Below are 21,300 nucleotides of genomic sequence, written 5' to 3'. Positions count from 1 at the left end.
AGCCCGGCGCTGCCCTGCCCTGCCCGCCTTTGTCTGGCCCCGGCGCGGTCCGGCTCCCCCGCCCAGGTGCGGCCGCGGCGCCCCGAGCCCCGCCCGCCGGCGGGGAGGGGTTTGGCCCGGCCCAGCCCGCCCCGCCGCTTCCCGCCCGCTGTCGCCGCGGAGCCGGGCCCGGAGCTGTCAGGGTGAGTGTCCGGCGAGGCGCGGCGGAGGCGGGCGGTGCGCGGCGGCGCTGGCGGGGCCCGGTCCAGCCCGGCCCTCGGGCGGGGGCGGCGGGCAGAAACAATGCCGGGCGAGCGGCCTGTTCCACCGCGGCCTGTACCAGATTCCCGTTCCGTGGCGGCACCGGCAGCTGGTAACCTCTCCGGGCTGCGGCGTGAGGGGGAGGAGGACGACATCTGGGGCAGGGGAGCGGGCAGGAGTGGAGGGGTGCCCTTCTGGAAGGTGCGGGGGTGGGAGGGGAGGGAGGGCTGTGCTGGGGGTGCTTCCCTTGGAGGAGGGAGCTGGTGGTCGGTCCTGGGGTGTGATGTCTGCGCGGGAGCTCTCCATCAGCAGTTCAGGCCATCCTTTTAAAGAGCATCATATGAGCCTTTCCATGTCTCAGTTTTGTAAACACCGTGAGGGATGGAGGAATTTGCAGCTAATAAGTACGGCCTCGCTGACATTTTTCACTCCAGCTGGCCACCCTTAGAATTATGTCAGTGCATGCAAACTTGCCCGTGGGTTGCCCTTTTCCCTCTCGCCCCTCTCTGCTCTGTAAGACTGGCTTTGCTCCAGGCTTAGCCATGCAGTAAGAAATAGCTTTTGCTCTTAGGTGCAGCAGAAGGTCAGTTTATTTTGCATTGTCTCTCTATTTTAGGTGCATGGAAAAGGACAGCCTTGGTTACTTTCAGAGGCCATGTATTAAAACATATTCTCACAGAGAAATTAAGTAGCTGTCTCCCTTACCAACACTTGCCATTTGTGCTATTAAGATGTCACTGAGCAGAGTTAGGACATGTGAGTTAGAGCAGAACTTAATGCTGTTTATTCTTGAATGCCATTTCATTGCTGCTGAAGCAGTACCCTCTTTCAGCTACCATCTACTCCACAACCTGCAAAACAATTCTTTTTTAGCATGCATTTCTCCTGTTTCTTTTTTGTTATTCTGAAGCCCTGCTTTCCTTTCATCAAGAGTCTGTGTATCTCACAACTTCTAATTAATCTTTTAATTGAAAATGCCAGCCTTTAAATCCTAGGAAATCTTTATTGCCTAAGCAGTAAACTATCTTCTGTGGGTTTTTAACCTCTCTTTCTTTTTTCTGTCATCAAAAGATATGTGGACTGAAGCTGGAAAACGTGTTTACAGTCTGACTGAAACTTCTTCTGACTCTTGCTAGTTTTGCAGGTATCTGTAGTTCACGATTGTTAGCTGGACTTCAATTTTCATTTTGATTATGTGGAATTTACTAAAACAATGGCCTTATTTCACTGACTGATTAGGCTATAGTTCTTAGATTTGTGTACTCTTCCAAACACTTAGTGTGTCTAGGTGTTGTTTAAAATAAAAATTTAACTACTTTATGATTACTTGAATTTTTCAACCTTTTTTCTGAGCTAATTTGTTGTATCTAATGAGAAGGTTTAGCTGGCAAATACTGAAAACATGCTGGGCTGAACTTCTAAGAAAGTAAAACTTCATATTTTCCAAGCCAAAGAGCAACTATGACCCAAAACTGCCATTAAACAAATTCATTAATACAAATTCTTTCTGCTAGGAAAACTGTGGGCTGCACTGACAGAGAACTGTCTACTGGGAAGTATAGTTTCATCTGAAATGTGACATACAACTATACCCTCTCCAAGTATGTGCCCTATTTCAAACATTTTTTTTTCCTTTAGAAAGGCCTGTCTTGCTTTCTCAGAACTTACTCTTTTGAGTAGTTTTTGAGAAGCTTTCAAAATACCAAAATGTTTGATGCTGTTCTTGTGCAATGGTGATGTTCGTTAGGTGGAAGTGAGTAGGGTGAAGTGAACAATCAATGTCCATAAACATCTGGTTTTGTTTAGCATAAAATGGCTTCCTTGTTTGCCATTGCCCACTTTCTGTAGAAAATAGTCTGGAAGCTGAAATTTCACAATAAAATATAGTGATAGGTGATAAATGTATGCTTCAAAATCAAACACATTTCAGGATGTTTACAATGAAAGGATTTTCTTTAGCAGTACCCCATACTATGAAGCTGTAAAGCTGGTGCTATTCAGCCTTCAAAAATTGTAGCAGAGAAAGCATTTATTTAGAAGCTGAGTAGGAACTGCTCAGAGCAGTGCGTGGTTAATCCAGACTTCCATGTATTGACACTTTCCCATAATCTCTTAACGTCTTGATAAATTTGTTTCCTAATTTTTTTTTTTAATATTCAGTGGGGAATTCTTACCCTTACATTTGCAATTCTTGAATTTCTGCTGCCTTGTAAATATTTTTTGCTTTTGCTGCTGTTGTGTGATCTCCCTTTGAAAGTCATCCTAGTCTTCTTTCCTTGATGGTCTTCGTTTTCTTACTACTCCATAATATAAGAACTTGTCCTGCCAAGAACGGTCAGGGAGGATTTGTTACTCATCTCCATTGCAGATTCCTCAGCTGTCTTGCTTTCGGAAATGTTATATTGACCAGGTTAATAACAAGCCTCTCTCACAAACCTTGCTTTGGTGGTTCAGTCACTTCGGAGGTCTTGTTTTCTGGATTCTACCAAAATAAATATTTGTTACTGAAAGACTTAAATCTGTTTGTTCTGAGTTGTGGTAACAAGCAAGCTATGTAGGTCAAACACTTCATTGCTGCAAATTCACTAGTAATAACATAGTTTAGCTGCATTATTGTATAATGAGACTACTTGCTATTGGGATGTTGAGAAGTAGTAGCTGGAGGTTTACATGTCTTTGCAAAATAAGCTTTTTTTTTTTTTTTTTTTTTTAGAGAAAACTTTTTCTCAAATGTGGGATATTCTATGAACATACAGAACGTAGTGACTTAATTGAAGGGAGAAACAACAGTCTTTTTATTATGGTAAATGCAAGATGTAGACAGTACATTAGACATTAGGACAGGCATGAGCAGTGATGAAGTGAGAAAGAAGGGATATTTAAGGAGCTCTCCCTCTGTGGCTGTGGAATACTTTCTGATAAACTGTCTGTTCTAAAGGGATTTGTAAGTTATTGGGGGGAAGGGGAGGGAAGTGTAATTTTATCACTATTTTTGGATGCCAGATTCGGCACAGAAGGCAACTTAACCCATTTTATAATTGAAGTAACCACTGTAGATGTTATAACTAAAAATAGTAGGAGAAATGACTTGACCAAACTGAAAAAATGGGTGAGAAAATAGACAGTTTCATTGTCGTCCATCTTCCCTCCCTGTGTCTGTCCTGTCACGTATTGTCTCCCTTCCTGTTCCCCTGCCACTGGCTGGGTGCATTGTGATGTTGGGAAAGGAAATCCTAGATCCTTTTCTTCTAGATTCTATGATGTACACTAGAGTATACAAACAAGATGTCACACTTTGTAGCAATGAACTGTTGGATACCTGTAAGGGTAAAAAAATATTTTAAATCAGTATCAGCCTTGCAATGGACAAGCCTTTTTAATAGAGTTGCTCCTGACTTCAGGGTTTGAACTGATTGTAGTGAGGTAGTCACTGTCCTATAATAAGATTTTCTTTGACAGAACAGATTTTTGTAAAGAAATGTTTCTTTTTGTTGTTGAAGTAGGAGGTTCATGCTACTGATCATTTTCTGAATGACCAGGGTGTAGATGGGGGTTTGTCTTAGTACAGGTGTCAAACCTCTTTATTCTGATATTTCTGCTGCTGGCAGATGTGTTACTGCTTTGCTTCTTTTTCTGTTTTCTTTGTGAATAACTGTTGTCCTTGTATTGGTTCCTTATGTTTTACTTAACAAAATGATATAGACGTGTAATGGCTTGAATTACCTCCAAGTTTCTGAGCAAGATTTGGAACTACCTAATTTCCTATTAGGTTCACTTTGCTTGTTCTTGGCAAAGGCATGTGTGAGTTTGAGAAGAGATCGCTGTATCTGTTTGTCATCTGCATCCACAGTGGGGAAATACCCCATTATTTCTGTAGCGGTGCCTTAAGGTGAAGATATTTCTAATGCAAACACAGCTTATACTGGCAAAGCTCTGTCTTTCCTGATGGCACTTGGGTACAGAACTAACTTGAGTGACAGAAGGAAGTCTGCTGCTGCAAGTGTGTTCACATTAGGGCAGTCACGCATCCTTCACTAGGTGAACTATGTGAAAAGTTTTTATTATGAATGCAGTCTCATTTTTGCTTTTGAAGAGGAATCATCACAGTCATAAAACCAGATATAGTTTTACCCCCCGCTTCCATGTTTGCAGTGAGTGTCTTGCTTTTGTGCGTGGGATGACTTTTTTTGGTTGGTTGTTTGGGAGTGTATCTGCTTTTGTTTTTTAAATAGGTAAAGTGCACTGAATTTGAACCAGGAGGCTGTTGATTTGTATAATTTTGAACTGTCTCTTTCAGTAGGCTGAAGGAAGGGATAAGAGAACAAATGAGAGATTTGGGCAGAGAAAAAGAAAGCAGGAGAGTTTTGGAAGAGTTTGAATAGATGAAAGCAGGCTCTGTTGCAAAAGGCTGGTGGGCCTTTGCTTGCCCTGTTGATCTGTTATGATTGGGTTTGGTATGGCATTTTAAAGCTTGAGTTTTACTTTCATTGTAACTTTTAAATCAGAGTACTTTTTGTCTTGTCAATTCCGAACATGGAAGAACAGTTTGACCAGCTATGGAAAACCATAGCTTTTTTTTTTTCCATTTCAGCAAGTTGTACGCTTAGAAAGATAGTACATCAGAGTTAACAGTTCAGTAGAAGGGGCTTTAGATAGCCTAATTTCTGTATACTTCGTTTCTTGCATAATGAGCAACGTAGTCCTTTAATTCTCAATGGTTTATAGTTCTGGGGGTTAATTAAGTCCTCATCTTTGTCCCTCTTAATGATTTTTTTTTTTTCTCCTCCCCGCCTGCCACCTGAAACAGCAGACTTTTCAGTACCACTGTGCTGATGTCAAGAAACTGTGCACATCACTGTTAGTGAAATAAGGACAAACGATAATAATGCTTGAATACCTTTGTTTATATGCGTAGTCAACTTCTGTCCTGAAGTTAACTTTCTTTATCTTGCCATTGGGCAAGTCAGTAAGTTTATGCAATTGTAGGGAGATCACTATTAACATCCATAGGAATGTATTGATATTTAAGGTAAGTTTAGTGTAGTTTGGTGGGGACATCTGTGTTTGTTGGTAGGTGGTGGGGATTTGGGGCTTGCTTTTCTTTTTAAAATTTTTTTAATATTTTTTTTTAATTATGCGGGATTTGGGTTGTTCTTTTTCTAAGTATCTTCTAACTAATCCAGGAAGGAAGGAAAAAAAAAGATTGTTTTTACTGTAGACTGTTACTGGACTTATTTTGCTGTCAGGTTAGCTGTATATTAGTGTTATGTGGCTGTCAGAAGGCTTTGGATAACTTGCTTATATTAACTCACACCAGTGAAATTACACCCCTGATTCTAGGGGTTAATTTTCTGCAGAGAATCTCTGTGCGTTAGGTGAAATACTTTAATCTACAAAGTATGCAGCTTTGCTGGCATACACTGAATTTGCATTGGGAATATTCTGTTAGTATGGTGTATTTATGTGCCTGTAGTAATAAATTATTGTATATACTGGCCAGTTTTTAGAGTTTTGGTCATCTTTGCCTATGCATTTGAACTGGTATGCTGGAATGAGTTATTCCTTATCTGGTTTAATTTTGTTTGTTAAATAACGTTGGGAGGCTTCTCATTACTGCTGCTGCTATTTTAATTTTGCTGATCTCCCTGCTTCAGGCATATTCTTTTGTTATTCTCTGAGCAGTCAGGTTACTTGTACAATATATCTGAGATGGGCATCGAGCCTGAGGTCTCATCTCTCATACCCTAATGGTCAGTATTTCTGTTTTAATAAAAAGGAAAAGAGAGGGGGGACAGGAGGAAAACACTTAAGAACTTGAATGAGTAAGTATTTGAGCCCTACATGTGGTAAGAAATTGATCTCTTGTTGACAATTGCTGACGCTAGCTCCCTTAGAATTAGGGCATAAAGTGGCCAGCTTGCAAAAATGGGTTTTGTTCCTCTTGCAGTACTGTTGATTTCAATTGTGCTGTTTGTAAAGTTGTTAAAATGGCTGTCCTTACACTGGCACCCGATTATTTTTCAGCACTGATTCATGGCACCTGTTGCTGAAAGCATGTGTCAGTAGAAGTCAGTTTTCCATTGTTGATGGGTACTCCTTTCATTTTAGCACCTTAGCTGTAGTATGTTCTTCCTCAGGCTTAGATGAGGCTATGTTCTGTATGCCACCTTTACTTGCTAGAAATGTCACAGATCAAGACTTCTGGTGTCTGAAATATTACGAATTGCTCTCTTCTTTAATCTTTAATGGCTTCTGGTAGCCTTCCAGGGCTAATAGAATAGTGGTTGGGTCTTAGTGCAGATCTGAATATAAGTACGAGCTTGAGAGAGCACATTGCACGTTAGCAATAGAACTACTGCAGAACTGTCTGTCTTTTGTTTGGTGTGGAGTTTTTGTTGTTGTGTGTTTGGGGTTTTTTTTTTTGTTTGTTTTTTGTTGTTGGTTTTGGGGGGGGTTGGTGTGTTGTGTGGGGTTTTTTTTCTTTTTTTTCTTTTTTTTTTTTTAGTAGAAGTATGTTGTAGGTAGCACCTCATGTATTTCTGTGTTCTAACTTGTCTCGCTCTCCACAGGAATTTCTGTAATTATAGAGAGAACCTGAATTACAATGGGGGATGACAGTGAATGGATGAAACTGCCCATTGACCAGAAATGTGAACACAAGGTAAGAGATCTTGTATTTGGGTTAGGCTTGCTGTGTATCTCTGCTGTGGTGATTCTGTGGGACTCCTCTAAGTACATCATAGTTAAGTAATTGCGACAGCTGCATGATGTGCATATAATTGGTCTGAAACTGCATCTATTCTGGCCAATCTAGAGGCTTAATAGTATTTATTAAGCAGAATTTAGTAGCATGATAGTCTGTATGGTGTAAGCTTGTGCGCTGAAAGATCAGGGCACTCATTCATTTGGAGAAATTACTCATCTGTAGCTGAAACTATTGTTGGGCTCCCACCTATTCATCAATGATTGTTAGAGCTTATGAAGAGCAGCGGCGAAGACTAGCATCCCTCTATCCACATCACTTTTGGCAGGAGAAGCGTAAGTATTTTGTCCTGTTGCACAATATTTTTATAGTCATTGAAGAGAAATCTTGCAGATGCCAACTGCAGGCACACTTTAAATTATGTTGAAGAATTTTGGAAAATTAGGGAGTTAAGATTGTACTACCACAACACTTAAATGTCTGATTTCTGCTTCCAGCTGTGGAAAGCCAGATTAAATGGTTATGAAGAAGCTCTTAAGCTCTTCCAGAAGATAGATGATGAAAAGAGTCCCGAATGGTCCAAGTATCTTGGATTGATAAAAAAATTTGTGACAGACTCCAATGCAGTGGCTCAGTTGAAAGGACTGGAAGCAGCACTCGCTTACGTTGAAAATGCTCATGTAGCTGGGAAGTAAGTATCCTTTACTTGCTATTAGTAGCCTGCTATGACAGTTTAATGTGCTTCTCTGAGAAAAGCTGCAGATAAATTGTACAGTGGCCACCAGCAATTCTGATCTTTACTGTTGGGAGCAGAACTTGCTTTCTAATTTAGAGAATTTGGTTGTAGATAGCCTTCATGTGCGTATTAACTTAACAGAAATTGCCGATAATGTTCAAAGAAACTATTAAAGGCAGTAGTAAAGACTTCTGAAATGGCAGAGAAAGTGAATCAGTAATTTGGTGGCATAGCTGCTGTGAACTGGAATCCTTGTTCTTGTTTGACCGAAACAGTACATACAGGGAGCCTTTTTTTTCAGGGAGACATTAGCGTAATTCATTCATGTAATAAAATGTAGTTATGTTTATGTGGTCTTGCATCCAGCTTAACCAATATGAATCTTCATACCTGCAAATTTCTTCACAAGGTGTTTGTTAGTATTTCACTGATGTCTAGCCCATAAAATAGCCTGTACTCCCAAAGATAAAATAAAAGCACCTAAAGGACCAGATCAGTGCATTGGTCCACTGACTTTGTGACTTGATGAATAAGTCTTATTTAAAACAAACAAACAAACTGAAGGCTTTGTTTGAAAAATCTAACAGCCTTCTAAAACCCTTGATTTAAAAGTGGTGTAGATTTAGTTGACTGGAAGTGTGTGTGTGTGTGTATATATATATATAGATGTATATATAGATAGATATATAGATAGATACATAGATATATATAGATATAGATATATACTAATGTATATTAATGAATACCCTTTTGAGAAAATGTCTACTATATCCTATCTGGTGTAGTCCAGTATTAGGAACAAGTTAACTAACACTTAGTCTGCAGGAGTTCTTTTGATTAAACTAGAGGTTTAAGTCACTTCTTACAAAAGGTTGTTACCTTCAAAGTTAACTTAGAATTTAGTCCCTGTTGTATGAAGACTTGCTGAGTTTTTAATATTTTGGGTGTTGTGTGTGCTTTTGTCTGTGGATAATAGTGTAGAACACCTAATTCACTTAAATGCTCCAAAAGTAACACTCTCTCGTCTTTCAGGACAACAGGAGAAGTAGCGTCTGGAGTTGTAAATAAAGTGTTCAATCAGCCAAAAGCCAGAGCAAAAGAGCTGGGTCTAGATATATGTCTAATGTACATAGAGATTGAGAAAGGGGAGGCAGTACAAGAAGAATTACTGAAGGGTCTGGACAACAAAAACCCAAAAATCATAGTAGCATGTATAGAGACACTGAGAAAAGCACTAAGGTAAGCTTTTAGTTTTCAGTTTGTGGTTTGGTTTTTTGTTTTGGTTCCCCTTTCCCTGCCCCTCACCCCAGCCAGCAGTATGTAGAGCCTGATTTGTTGCTTAAGTCTTTTTAGCAGGCCCTTGTTATTGTTGGATAGAATATGTCTTATTGAACTGGTATTTTTTGACACCAACAGTTGAGAGTATCATGGGATTTGTTAGATGTGAGAGATGCCTTTGTTGTACAAGCCTCATCTGGATCACTTTAGTTCATGGCAACTGTTTACCAAACTTCCATTTTCACAATGGACCTCTAAAAGAAGGATTAGTATGTCTTGTTCCAGACTGTGGAGCTTCTCTTCTGAATAGCTGAAATAAACTCACTGATGGGAAAACTAAAATGTAGTCCTTCTTTTAAAAAAGCTTTTTTTTCTTCACTGTTGTGAGCATCTTTAATTTGGTACACTGTATGTGGTTTTCGAAGAAAGGAAAAAAGAAAAAAGCTAATTGCACAGTAAGTTTCCATTGTCCATATAATAATTTCTGTATTAAAAAGAAAAGCTGATAACTCTCCCTAAAAATCAAATCCAATTTAATTAAGATGGAGTAGTTTGTTTCAAGATTAGATTTGGAACTTTTTTTATATTCTCCTTCAAGTATGTTTGCCACTTTTGAGTTAAGTGGAAAATGCTGGGGTTTTGTTAAATTCTTATACTTGGTCTATGTCTAATTCACTGTCCATTAGATGTGGTGGGGGTTTTTTTAAAGGAAAGATAATTTTGGTATTAATGGACGGAATACTCTTTTGTGAGAAAAGTGGTTCATGTGGCAACTCTATAATATGGATGGAAGGTGTCTTATGCTCGGTATTTTTTAGAGAACTTGCTGAAGCATGTGGGTAGATGATCCTTGTTAAACTAATTGTTTTGGGCTTCTGTTATAGAAGTCAAAATAAAGCATTGGGTTTAGCACACTAACAGGGCTTCTATTAAGTGAAACTACTGCCCCACATTTAAGAATGTACTTTAGCTGTTTTAAATTGCCTTATCTAATCAAATGCTCTTTTAACAGTACAGTGTAATTAGAAACCTGCATAACCTTCCTTAATATCTTTCAACTAACCATGTCTATAAAATGTGCCACATCCGCCTATTTCTTTTTTTATATGCAGTATTTTATTATCTTTGAAATAGCAAGATCAAATTCTTTCATGGAGCCCTATTGACTTAACCTTCATCTTCTGCTTCTGGGCTGTGTTGCAACCTAAATTGGTCTTGTGCTTTGACAAGGTTTCTGCATTGGTAAAAGAAATTGTCTATGTTGTATCCAGGTAGATAGCTTGAGTGCAACAACTAGCTTAGCTTCTTGTGTTTCTTGTGCTAAGGTTTCTGTTCTTTCTTGTGTTGCTGCATGATCTAGATAATATTATATGAATTAGATAAGTATAAGAGAATTTGCATAGGCATTTTTCCTAATAACGCCCTTTCTTGAGTAATGGTAGAAAAATAAAAATCTTGGGCAACTCATTTGTTATATTCTGGTTTTAAATTGTGTTATTTCTAAGACTGGAGCCTCTTTTGCAGGTTTTAATAGTTAGTATTTCTCAAAGTAATCTTGGCAATAAAATGCTTAGTATTAGAATTTTTATCAAGTGAGACATGTAAACTTTCGTTCCTGAGCAGCCATTTTTAGCTTTTTCATGTGGTACTTGACTGGAGGGAAGCAAAAAAAAAAAGTGTGATTGGAAAGGTTAATTCAGAATTCCCAAGGAAAAGAAATGTTTTTGAATTAAAAAAAAAATTATGGCTTCTGAGGTGATTTAGATATGCTTTAAGAACTGTAGCAGTTAACTTTACAATGAGTATGAAAAGAAAGGTCTCATGTTCTCATTCAGGAGTTATTGAAAAAGGAAGTTTAGTCTATTAAGTTCAACAAGATGTAGAATCTGCTGATGGGGAAGGGTGATTGGCTGGGGAAACTTGTTTTGTGTGTGCTTTCAGGAGCACATATTTCAACACATGTATTTTCTGTGAAGATGATCCAGGCTCACTATAATTATCTGGTCCAACAAGTGGAAAAGTGACTAATGCTTTTACTGCAGTTTGCCTCCAAGGATAGACAAAGGAGATTCTATTCTGATAAAAAAAAAAAAAGTAGGTCATACAAGTTTTGGTCTAAGGACACTTTCTTTTTCTCTTCTCCACTCCTCCCACTACAGCAAGGGAACAGATTTAAGCAGCAGATTGGATTAAGTGCTTTGAAGTAATTTCAGAGGCCTGATTTTGTAATTTCAAGCTGGGTGTGGAGGGTAATCGTGATAGGGCAAATATTCTTTAAATTTTACAGTAGCTTGGTAGTTTCACAAAATACTAGCTATAATAATGATTTGGGTAAATGACACAATCTCTAAATGTACACTAGAAGCATTTCACAGACTATTTTTGTTTTGTTTTTAAAATAAATCGGTTGTTATTTTTTGATCACTCTGGTTTCTACCTGGGCACTGATGATGTTCCATGTCTTTAACTTTCAGTGAATTTGGTTCAAAAATAATCTCACTGAAGCCAATCATTAAAGTATTGCCAAAACTTTTTGAGTCTCGGGAAAAGGCTGTTCGAGATGAAGCCAAACTTCTTGCTGTGGAGATCTACCGTTGGATAAGGGATGCTCTGAGACCTCCATTACAGAACATAAATTCTGTTCAGGTAAGCAGAATGTAATTTTGTATCCAAACATTTGAGAAAACGTTTCCCTGATCCTCACCCTCCCTGATCCTATGGTGTTGGGCATTCCAGTCAAAGCTGTAATTTTTCAGTAACAGCAACATCATTTTTTTAACTTCCTGTAACTTTACCTAAAATGTTAGTCCCCCTTTGTTATTTCTAAAGAAACTGTGACAGTGTTCTGTTGCTCTGAATATATGTGAACTTGCAGGGGGAAGTATCATACTGAAACTGAGGAGGGGATTTGAGAATAGAATATTTCTTGGAGACCTAATCCTAGGGCACGTGGTTACCCTTATAAAAGATCCCTGTGTTCAAAGTCTTCCAGTTGACTATTTTCCTGCTTAGTTTTCGTTTTTCCTGAAGCTTTTTCTTCTACACAGACCTTCAGACTTGTTCTGGTAGTGCTCAGGGTGTGACTGTTACACTTCAGGAAGTGGCATTACATTATGATAAATAACGATGCTGTTGGAGATGGTACATTCTGTTACTTTAAAACCTTATAAGTTATTTATACATCCTTCCCTCCTACCCACTTGAGTTAATTGTGTTCAGGTGGAAAGCAGTTACTTGCTGGTAAAAGACATGATTTAAAAAAAAAAAACTGTCTCATAAAACAAGCATGGTGAACTACATTTGATTTTAGTTTCAGTGTGTAATAATAGCATGGCTGTAACAAAAAGATCTTCCTTCATGCTCAGCCTTTTTTTGTTTTAAAGCCTCTATAGAGGGGACACATGATCCTGCTATAGTTTTGTTGTTATGTAAATGCTTTGCATTGGTACTTTTGTTGGTGATATTCTGTTCTGTGGATATACTTGGTCAAAAGCTTCTGAACAGTGAATGTGAAGAGGAAGTCACTACTTTGGTGGCAGAAAAATAACTTGAAAGGTACCGCTACCTTGGCTTTAAAGCGGGGAAAATTCCATTGCTTTCTATGAAGCATTGCTTATCTTGGGGTATGTCTGAAATGTCTCTAATACAATGGTTCTTTTCCCTTTGGCAGCTAAAAGAACTGGAAGAAGAGTGGGTCAAAGTGTCATCAGCTGCTCCTAAGCAGACCAGGTTCCTGCGTTCCCAACAGGAGCTGAAAGCAAAATTTGAGCAGCAGCAGGCAGTTGGAGGAGATGCAGATGGAGGTAAATTATTTAATCTCTGAACTCCACTGGAAAGTATATCACTGGTATATCACTTGTGAAGGAATGCATTAAATTGTAAAGGTGCTTTTACTTAAACTGGTGGAAAACATGTGGGCTGGAGTACACAACAAGAAAATGTGACTGGGGCAAAAACTTTATATCAAAGAGTGTCTGTCCTTTGAATAGCAAAATCACAACTGCTGACTTTTTTAAAAGCTACTTTTTAAACAATGAGGTGGTGGTGTGGTCAAAATTTCAGTTGTGACTCTGCTTTTATATATATATATATATATATATATAAAATATATATATATATATTTTTTTTTCCCTCTCTTCTGGTTGCAGGAGGTGATGATGAGGAAGAGGCAGTACCACAAGTAGATGCGTATGAGTTGCTTGAAGCTGTAGAAATTCTCTCCAAGCTTCCCAAAGACTTCTATGAGAAAATAGTAAGCATAGACCTAAAAACTAACAATTAGTTCTATGACATGTGGAGCTAATGAATCTTAAGACTTACTGGTGTTCTGCAATGTGTGCTTTACACTAGTCTGTTATTATCCATGTACTAGTAAGTAAAATGCAGACTATCATAAATAAGTCTCAAAACCTGATTTGCCAGCAAGAAGGCTTTTATTTTAAGGAGCTGAGATGTGTCCTGGGAAAGGACTGTATTTCATATTGCGTTGCTGTTACTGGTGTTTAACTGTAGGGTAACTTTGGCTCTCTCAGGATAGAATTAAGTTTAAAAATCTATGATTTGTGGCAAATATGCTTCTGTGGAACTGTTTGCATTTATAAATGAATGTAAATTACTCACTCTGCAGGAAGCAAAAAAGTGGCAAGAGAGGAAAGAAGCTCTAGAAGCTGTTGAACTACTGGTGAAAAATCCCAAATTGGAATCAGGCGACTATGCAGACTTGGTGAAAGTTCTCAAAAAGGTAATAAATAAAACCTAGAGTGCACACACGTTTTAATATTTTTGTCTTTTATTTGTATTATACTTCAAAAGTTACACCTGAGATAATACTCATGAGTAGAAAATTATTAGCTGGAACGGTGGTGGAAATAACCCTATCTGTCACCTTTTCTTTCTAAGAAATTCTTCCAGGTCTCTGAAACTTGGATTTTCAGTCTTTAACATTGTTTTGTTTGTTTGGTTTTTTTCTCTTCAGGTTGTTGGAAAGGATACAAATGTTATGTTAGTTGCTTTGGCTGCCAAATGCCTTGCTGGACTAGCCACTGGCCTCCGAAAGAAATTTGGACAGTATGCAGGGCATGTAAGTAAGAGTATGTTTCTGTTTTTATTGATGCTGGACACCAGGAAATACCATACTTTTTTTTTCTTTTTCCCCCTCCTCCCTGTCAAACATCAGTATTTTTCAAAGGTATTCTTAGTACAATTATGAATACTTGCCTACCCCTTAATGGAATAAGCAGTGAAATATCTGCCAAGATCTCTTGCAGCTTAAGGTTGAAAGGACCTTGTTTATTCACATTCGGCAACATGAAGCTTACTATTGCAATAAATTTTCTGTACTAAGACAACTCTGAATTACTGTGCTGTGAAATGAACTTTATCTGCATTACCTCATCCTGGAGATACACCCACAGAAACACGTTTGTAGGCCACAGGGGAAAAATAGCTTCTGAACCTCAATTCTGCTTAGCAGCTCCATGATGTATGGTTTGGGTTGGTTAGGTTTTTTGAATGTTGGAGGATTGGTGGCAGATTTTTTGTTTATTTGTTGTCTGAGGTTTGTGGGTTTTTGGTCTGCTTTATATAGCCAAGCAACTTAGATTTTTGGTACCAAGATGTTCTGATGATGTAGTTTAAAGCTCTTCTCTGTTTTTCTTTGCTACTCTTCTCTTATTAACAGCTAATATCAAGGAATATGAGGAAGCTGAACAAATCTCTGTAAAGAAAGGGAGCTTTTAATTAGTTGCAGTTACATAATTTGTTTCTCAAGCTGCTGTTGCTGTTCTTTAAGCTGCTCAATCAATTTTTTTTCTTGCAAGAGTGATAGTAGAGCTTAGAAATGAGACAACTGATGTATTTGTCTGCCAGTACTGTTGTTTATTCTGGTGAATTGGGAAGATACTGAATCTCACTGCTTCAGAAACATTCACGTCTCCTGAGCTCTGAACAACAGTTCGGACAAAGCATCTTGCGTTCTGAAAGCTGTCTGTAGTTGTGAGAAGCATTCTTACAACTGTTCATACTTGATTTTTAGTTTAAAGATTAGACTTCGTAGCTACAGAGTTAATATTGAAAAAGCTGAGCTTCTCTGAAGTAAGGGTGTAGCTCCATGATTGCCAAGCAAATGGCATTGAGAAAATGACTTTTTCAGTACTGTAATGGCAGCTATGAATTGCATAATCTCAGCACTCATTTCACCAGTTCACTTGATTTGTTTGCTGGATTTATTTAGTAGTGAGGAAGATGTAGATTTCTCCTGAGAGCAGGCACTTGAAGTGTTATAAAACAGATTGTTGCTAGGATTGTGGGGTTATTACAAACTCTTAGGTACATCTAGGACTGTAATGTTACAGTCTGAAGACTGTGTTAAAACAAGAGTGATGAAATCAAGCGTAGAACCATGCTACTCACTGTAATTGAGTGCATGTGACCCAATTTCGCCTCTAACTGCCTTTGGAGCCCTGGACTGACTTTTCTGCCTTCCCTCCCTTTCACATAGGATGTGACTTCTGATTTCCATTTTAAAAAAAAATATTAATTGTAGCTGTCAGCATTTTCTAAAATGGACTTAAAGATTTTAACTATCTCCTTTCTATGAGTTTGTTCTCTGTAGGGTTTATGGGTGTCTAGCACCTGCAGTAGCATGTATGAAGGTCTTTATGGTGCCATTTTATTTTAATTGAAGGGATTTTTAGGGCTAAAGTGTATGTGAACAGGGAATTTCCTAGTTGCAGCCCAGCAAAGGATACCAGCTGAGCCTAGGTCACTGTGTGTTGCAAGGGGTTGGGATCTCATAGTTGGCTTCTGAGTAGGAAGCATTACTTTGTGGAAAATCTGTTTTGTATTATATGAGAGTTTAGAACTTCTATAAGGCCTCAGACTGCTTTCAAACTATGAACTACATTATGTTTATGAAAATCTTGAAAATAGCCTCCTTTCCATAGTTAAAAGCCCTGCATGTTTCTGGCTCACTGACAGGAGCTCCTTAAATGGAGCTGCTCATATTACTGGCACATGAGAATGTCTGCTGATTTTATTTATTTATTTTAATTTTAAAAAAAAAAAAAAAAAAAAACAAAAAAAACAAAAAAAACCCACCTATTTGTTTTCTTTTTCACCAGTGACTGGCTGAGCAGCTAGATTGGTTATAAATTGCTGTGAAATTCCAGTATGGCATAGTTTAATGTCAGGTGTGCGTTTTCAAGGTGATAGATCTGAAAAATACTGCTCCTGGAAGGATTCAGGTTACTCTAGAACCATAGTCTGTCAGCTGTGGGTCAAATAAAGGCTTCTTAATAAGCCATGCTGAGTACTGTCAGGAAACTGGGAAAGAGGATTATACACACCTTCTAGGATTCTTATAGTAAGAGCACAGCAGTCTGTACTGTGAAATTGTTTAATTTCTGTTCTACTGCTCTGTGATCCAGACCAGTAGAGCTGGAATATTCATCTGTAATTTTATGAATTTGTATATCTGCCTTTTGTTTAGCTTTTCTGTGAAATTGCTCAAAAAACCTATATTTGTTGACGGATTGGCTGAAATGAATTTAATATTGGAGATAAGCTAGAACAAACTAGTTCATACTGCTCTTGTGTGCTCCTGGAGGGGTGAGCAGTGATGTTTGCGTTATTTATTTCTCTGCAAAATACTAGGGAGCAGACTGTCAAGCTTTCCAGTTATATTAATGAAGAGTGGATTGACTTTTTGTTTCTTTTTTTCCCTTTTCCTTAGGTTGTTCCAACAATCTTGGAGAAATTTAAAGAAAAGAAGCCTCAGGTAGTGCAGGCACTGCAAGAGGCCATTGATGCAATCTTTCTTACAGTAAGTAAGAGTGACAGTTTTCGCATTGTTTGAGAATTAGTCTCTAATTTTGATTTGCCTTTTTCTTGCTTTATTGAAATGAATAACTTCTTTATCTAACACTGTAGACGACATTGCAGAACATTAGTGAAGATGTGTTGGCAGTGATGGACAACAAAAACCCAACAATTAAGCAACAAACATCCCTTTTCATTGCAAGAAGCTTCCGTCACTGCACACCTTCTACTCTGCCAAAAAGCCTGCTGAAACCTTTCTGTGCTGCGCTTCTCAAGGTAAAGCAGGAGGAGTTAGTACTTCTTTGGGATTGACTCGAGCACTGTTGTTGTGAAGTGTTAAATTGCTTTGGGAGAAAGACCATTCTGGTAGTGCAAGCACTAAGGAGTTCTTGTGTACTATGAAGCCATCAGAATCAATTTTGACTGATGTCAAACTTGAATATGACTGTTAGTCATGGGAACAGTTTAGTCTCCTTTTTCTTGTTTTCTTTGAAACTGAAGACTCACCAAGTTTATAATAAATTAAGACAGTGATTTATAGCTATTAAACTTCTGGGCACTATGCCACTTGCTTCTTGGAGACACCTCTAGCAAGCTTTTGTAGGAATACTACATATCATTTGCCGTTAATAAAAGAACCATCATTGATTCGTACACTGCAGTTACACTAGAGTGTAAATGATAATCTTGTATACTTTTTTCTCACTGCAAAATAGCCCTTTTCTTGTTATGGGGAGTATCACTGTCTTCAAAAATTGAGATTTGAACAGAATTGCAGAACTCCAAACTCCTTGTGAACTTCTGTGGTGTTGCAGTATTTATTAAAGCATGAGTGTTTTCCTCCTTGTGTGAAAGATCCAAGGATGCGAAACTGCATATGTCTGAGAAACAGACAGGATCAGTACATAGGAAAACAGAAGTGAAAACCAAGCTTTTTATTTCTGCAGTGGAATGTTAAGGATTATTCTGTAGCAGATGTAGATTTTTAAAAAGGGGAGGGAATTTATACAGAAGATGGATTTAAAAAACCTGTTTAGATATGAGCTGCAAGTCGTATGATACAAGTTGTCTTTCTCTGCAGCATATCAATGATTCTGCCCCTGAAGTAAGAGATGCTGGATTTGAAGCATTAGGCACTGCCTTGAAAGTGGCTGGGGAGAAAGCTGTGAATCCTTTTCTAGCAGATGTAGACAAACTAAAGCTTGATCGGGTAAGTTTGTTGTTGTAAATGTTGTAAAAAATGCTCCGTTATCTGTTTAAGATGCACCTTAGGCTAGAGAAGACTAACAAAAATGCTTTACTTTAGGTAGTGACTTTCAGCACAGACTTCTGAAAAATTTTTTTTTTTGTTAAGTACTACTGATGTTGCAGGGAATCTGAAAATCTCTTATATCTTGCTATGTTATCAAACACTTTCTTTTACTTCCATTACCTAAAATACATTAGTATGCACCTTACCGTTGCACCTTTTCATTATGTAAAGTATTTGGCTTCAAGGCTCTATTATCTATGATGTGGGTTGTGAGGTTTGAATTACTTTTTTTGGTGGTGGTTGGTTGTGTATGAGGCTTTGTTTCATTGTGCTTTGAACACTTTCTCTGTCTGAAACAAAATTTAGTGTTTTCAGGTCACAACCACATGGTCTGATTCTATATTACTAGAAAGGATTTGTTATTAAAGACTTACTTTGCAGTAACAAACTTTTAATGCTTTTGCATAAGCTGACAGGCTTGTTTGAGTGATCATTTTATAATTTAAGATGCTAAGAATTAGCCTTTAGAGCATTTATAAGTGTCGGGGAGCAGTGTCAATGCTTTCTATGTGTGTAAATGCACTTCGTTTTGAACTAAGAAAATGATTCTAGCAATATAATGATGACTGTAACATTCCTACTGTAAGGAGCACAGGATAACAAAGGTTTATGAAGTAAACAACTTAAACTCTTCACTTTTTTTCCAGAGTAGTCAACTTTGAGCCACTGCTGTTGAAGGGACACTCTGTATCCCCTTGTGGTAGCTAAATAGCTTTCTTCTTTTTCCCCTGCTTTTCTTTCTCTCTCTTTTCTTTTTTTTTTTTTTTTTTTTTTTTTTTTTTTCCTTTTTTTTTCCCCTTCCTAACTGCTTATTAGATTAAAGAGTGTGCTGAGAAGGTGGAACTGGTTTATGGTAAAAAGACAGGAGGAGCTGCTGAGAAAAAAGAAGGCAAGCCTGTTACTGGAAAGACCCCTGCTCTTTCAGGGACTGGTGGAGATAAAGAAACAAAAGATGCAGCAGCCAAACCAGGACCACTGAAAAAAGCACCTGCTGTGAAGGTAAGGGAGGTTGCCAAGAGATTGTCTGTCTGACAATTAGTTGTCTGTGATTGCATTGAATAGTTACTTATTGAAGATCAAAGGTGACGTGGTGAACATCTTCCCCTGAGGAATTGCTGTCCTTCTGTAGGAGTAGGTGAGCCCAACAACAAAAAGTCTGGGACTTTCTGAGAATGTACTTGATGAAATCTCAGTTTTCAGTAATAAAAACTGTCTTGTCACTTATATCAATATCAGATTTTGATATTGAAATAGCAATAGACCACTGTAGGCATTCAGAAGAGCCTCAGCTATTGCAACATTTGTGTGCTTTGTGGTGGTAGAGTAATATTTGCCTGAAGTCAACATCGCTTCTTAAAACTAGCAAGGTTACCAGTTAAGCACTGAGTATTCTCTTCAGTGTTATTTTTAGTTTGTTACCATAAATAATTTGAACCATTAGCCTGTATTACTTTAAAAATCATTATTTGGATTTTAAAAATTGACTTAAGTAGCACAATAGATGGTCTTTGTAATACCCTACTTATTTCTCCAGGTGGGAAACCTGGAAGTGAATAGTAGAGTGGATTTTTTTTTTTTTCCCCTCCTATTGGTACTCTGGTAGCCTGGGAAAGAGATGCCAATCGCAAGTTGAATATCTAATCAGTATCCATAGCAGACCATAAGGATGAACTCATTATTCCCTGAACCTTCACAAATACATGCATTCTTTCCTTTTTCATCATTCGTTGTCTTGCGTATCCCTGTTACTGTATGTGTCTTAGAAAATGTGGTAACCTGAAAGCAACATATTTATTAAATAAGCTCTAGTAGAAATCTATTTATTTACCTGCAGCTGTTATGGTACTAGAGATATGTATTTTTTTTACATTAGAATGTCAAAGAGTGGAAAAATGACAGTTCTTTTGGTATCTGATGAACTAGAGACCTGTTTGATCTTGATTAACTTGTCCATTTCCTTTCTAGGCTGGGGGCCCACCCAAGAAAGGCAAACCAGCTGCAGCCGCAGGTATGGGAGGTGCTGGGGCTAAAGGCAAGAAGGGTCCCGAGACCAAAGAAATATTTGAATCAGAGCTGTCAGTGAGTATTCTGCTGTTCTCTGAAGTACAAAATCCTCTCTATTAGTAACTTCAGTTAATCAGTTCTTCAGCTACTCGAGAGGTTTTCACTGCAGTTGGTTTAGTTTGTGGAGGTTTTTTTGTTAGGACAAGGGAAAGCAATGCATTTAAATAAACGGAATTCGTAACTGATGAAATGGATGTTTGACATATTCTGGTAAATACACCTGTTCTTCAGGCTGTTGTTGGTACTGTGCCATATAAGACAGTAAACAATAAATCATGCTCATGTAGTAAGGTATATCATATTGTCCTTGATCTGGGAACAAATGAAAAAAGTAACAATTTGACTACTTCTTATGTAATGCGTGATTTGCTGAAGGTGTCTGGTGTTAAAAGCCTGAGAATACAATATTCGGGAGTTTACATTGAAGTCTGAAGTAGAATACAGTAATAATTAAATGAACTAATGCAGGTTTATTCTATGCTGTTCATATTAAGTTACACTTCAAGAGAATGACTGAATTCTGAATGTTAATTGAGCATCTACCTGTCTTCTTGGTAGGGAACAAGGTAAACTAAACTATCTATAGGTCAAAAGCAACCAAAAACTGTTAAAGCTTTACTGGATGTCTCTGCAAGTATTGTGAACTGTTAATTATCTTTAGTGTTGCTTAGAGTGAATAGTTTCCATTATGTATCCAGTTTATATTGCTTGTGGAAAATGAGTATACGCTTCCTGAATGTAATACAACCACCGCTGAAACAAGGGAAGTTTTTATCACTTTTGATATGCTAAATAACTTTAATTCTTCATTTTGCTAAAATGGATGCAAATGATATGTCTTCTCCCATCCAGCATTACCAACCACTGATTCATTTCTGTGAATGTTTATTCAGACTTCGTACAAAATTATCTTGCAATTTTTAGATTACTTCTGCTTGACTCTAAGTAGATAGTGGCTACTCAGGTTTGGTTTTGACTGCACAACTTACCATACTTTTTAGAGATTGTTTTTCTGTTGCAGTACAATTTAGCAACTTCCTAAATTCGTAAGGCCCCTGAACTATAATCCATACAAAATCTTTCAACCTACAGGAGAAAACATTTTGTATTTTGTGAATGCACCACAGTGCAAGGGTCGTTCCGGTATAT

The 21,300-nt window shown here is 38.0% G+C and overlaps 1 protein-coding gene across 3 annotated transcripts in view; it reads left to right on the top strand.

Annotated features, from left to right (window-relative positions):
* The window catches only part of CKAP5 (cytoskeleton associated protein 5), a 55,293-nt gene that overhangs the window by 4,553 nt on the left and 29,440 nt on the right, over positions 1 to 21,300 (top strand). For all 3 annotated transcript variants that reach the window (XM_086749518.1, XM_086749519.1, XM_086749517.1), the window contains exons 2-14: positions 6,810 to 6,901; positions 7,441 to 7,634; positions 8,712 to 8,918; positions 11,432 to 11,603; positions 12,628 to 12,760; positions 13,106 to 13,209; positions 13,585 to 13,698; positions 13,933 to 14,037; positions 16,690 to 16,779; positions 16,887 to 17,051; positions 17,857 to 17,985; positions 18,904 to 19,086; positions 20,053 to 20,166. In XM_086749518.1, coding sequence (XP_086605644.1) covers positions 6,845 to 6,901; positions 7,441 to 7,634; positions 8,712 to 8,918; positions 11,432 to 11,603; positions 12,628 to 12,760; positions 13,106 to 13,209; positions 13,585 to 13,698; positions 13,933 to 14,037; positions 16,690 to 16,779; positions 16,887 to 17,051; positions 17,857 to 17,985; positions 18,904 to 19,086; positions 20,053 to 20,166 — 1,767 coding nt within the window. In that variant the 5' untranslated portion in view covers positions 6,810 to 6,844. The remainder of the gene's footprint in view (positions 1 to 6,809; positions 6,902 to 7,440; positions 7,635 to 8,711; positions 8,919 to 11,431; positions 11,604 to 12,627; positions 12,761 to 13,105; positions 13,210 to 13,584; positions 13,699 to 13,932; positions 14,038 to 16,689; positions 16,780 to 16,886; positions 17,052 to 17,856; positions 17,986 to 18,903; positions 19,087 to 20,052; positions 20,167 to 21,300) is intronic.

The sequence above is a fragment of the Chlamydotis macqueenii genome, chromosome 5 (assembly GCF_036417535.1).
Source record: "Chlamydotis macqueenii isolate bChlMac1 chromosome 5, bChlMac1.mat, whole genome shotgun sequence".
Taxonomy (NCBI): domain Eukaryota; kingdom Metazoa; phylum Chordata; class Aves; order Otidiformes; family Otididae; genus Chlamydotis; species Chlamydotis macqueenii.
The sequence above is the reverse complement of the archived record's forward strand: the minus strand, read 5'-3'. Positions and strand labels throughout refer to the sequence as shown.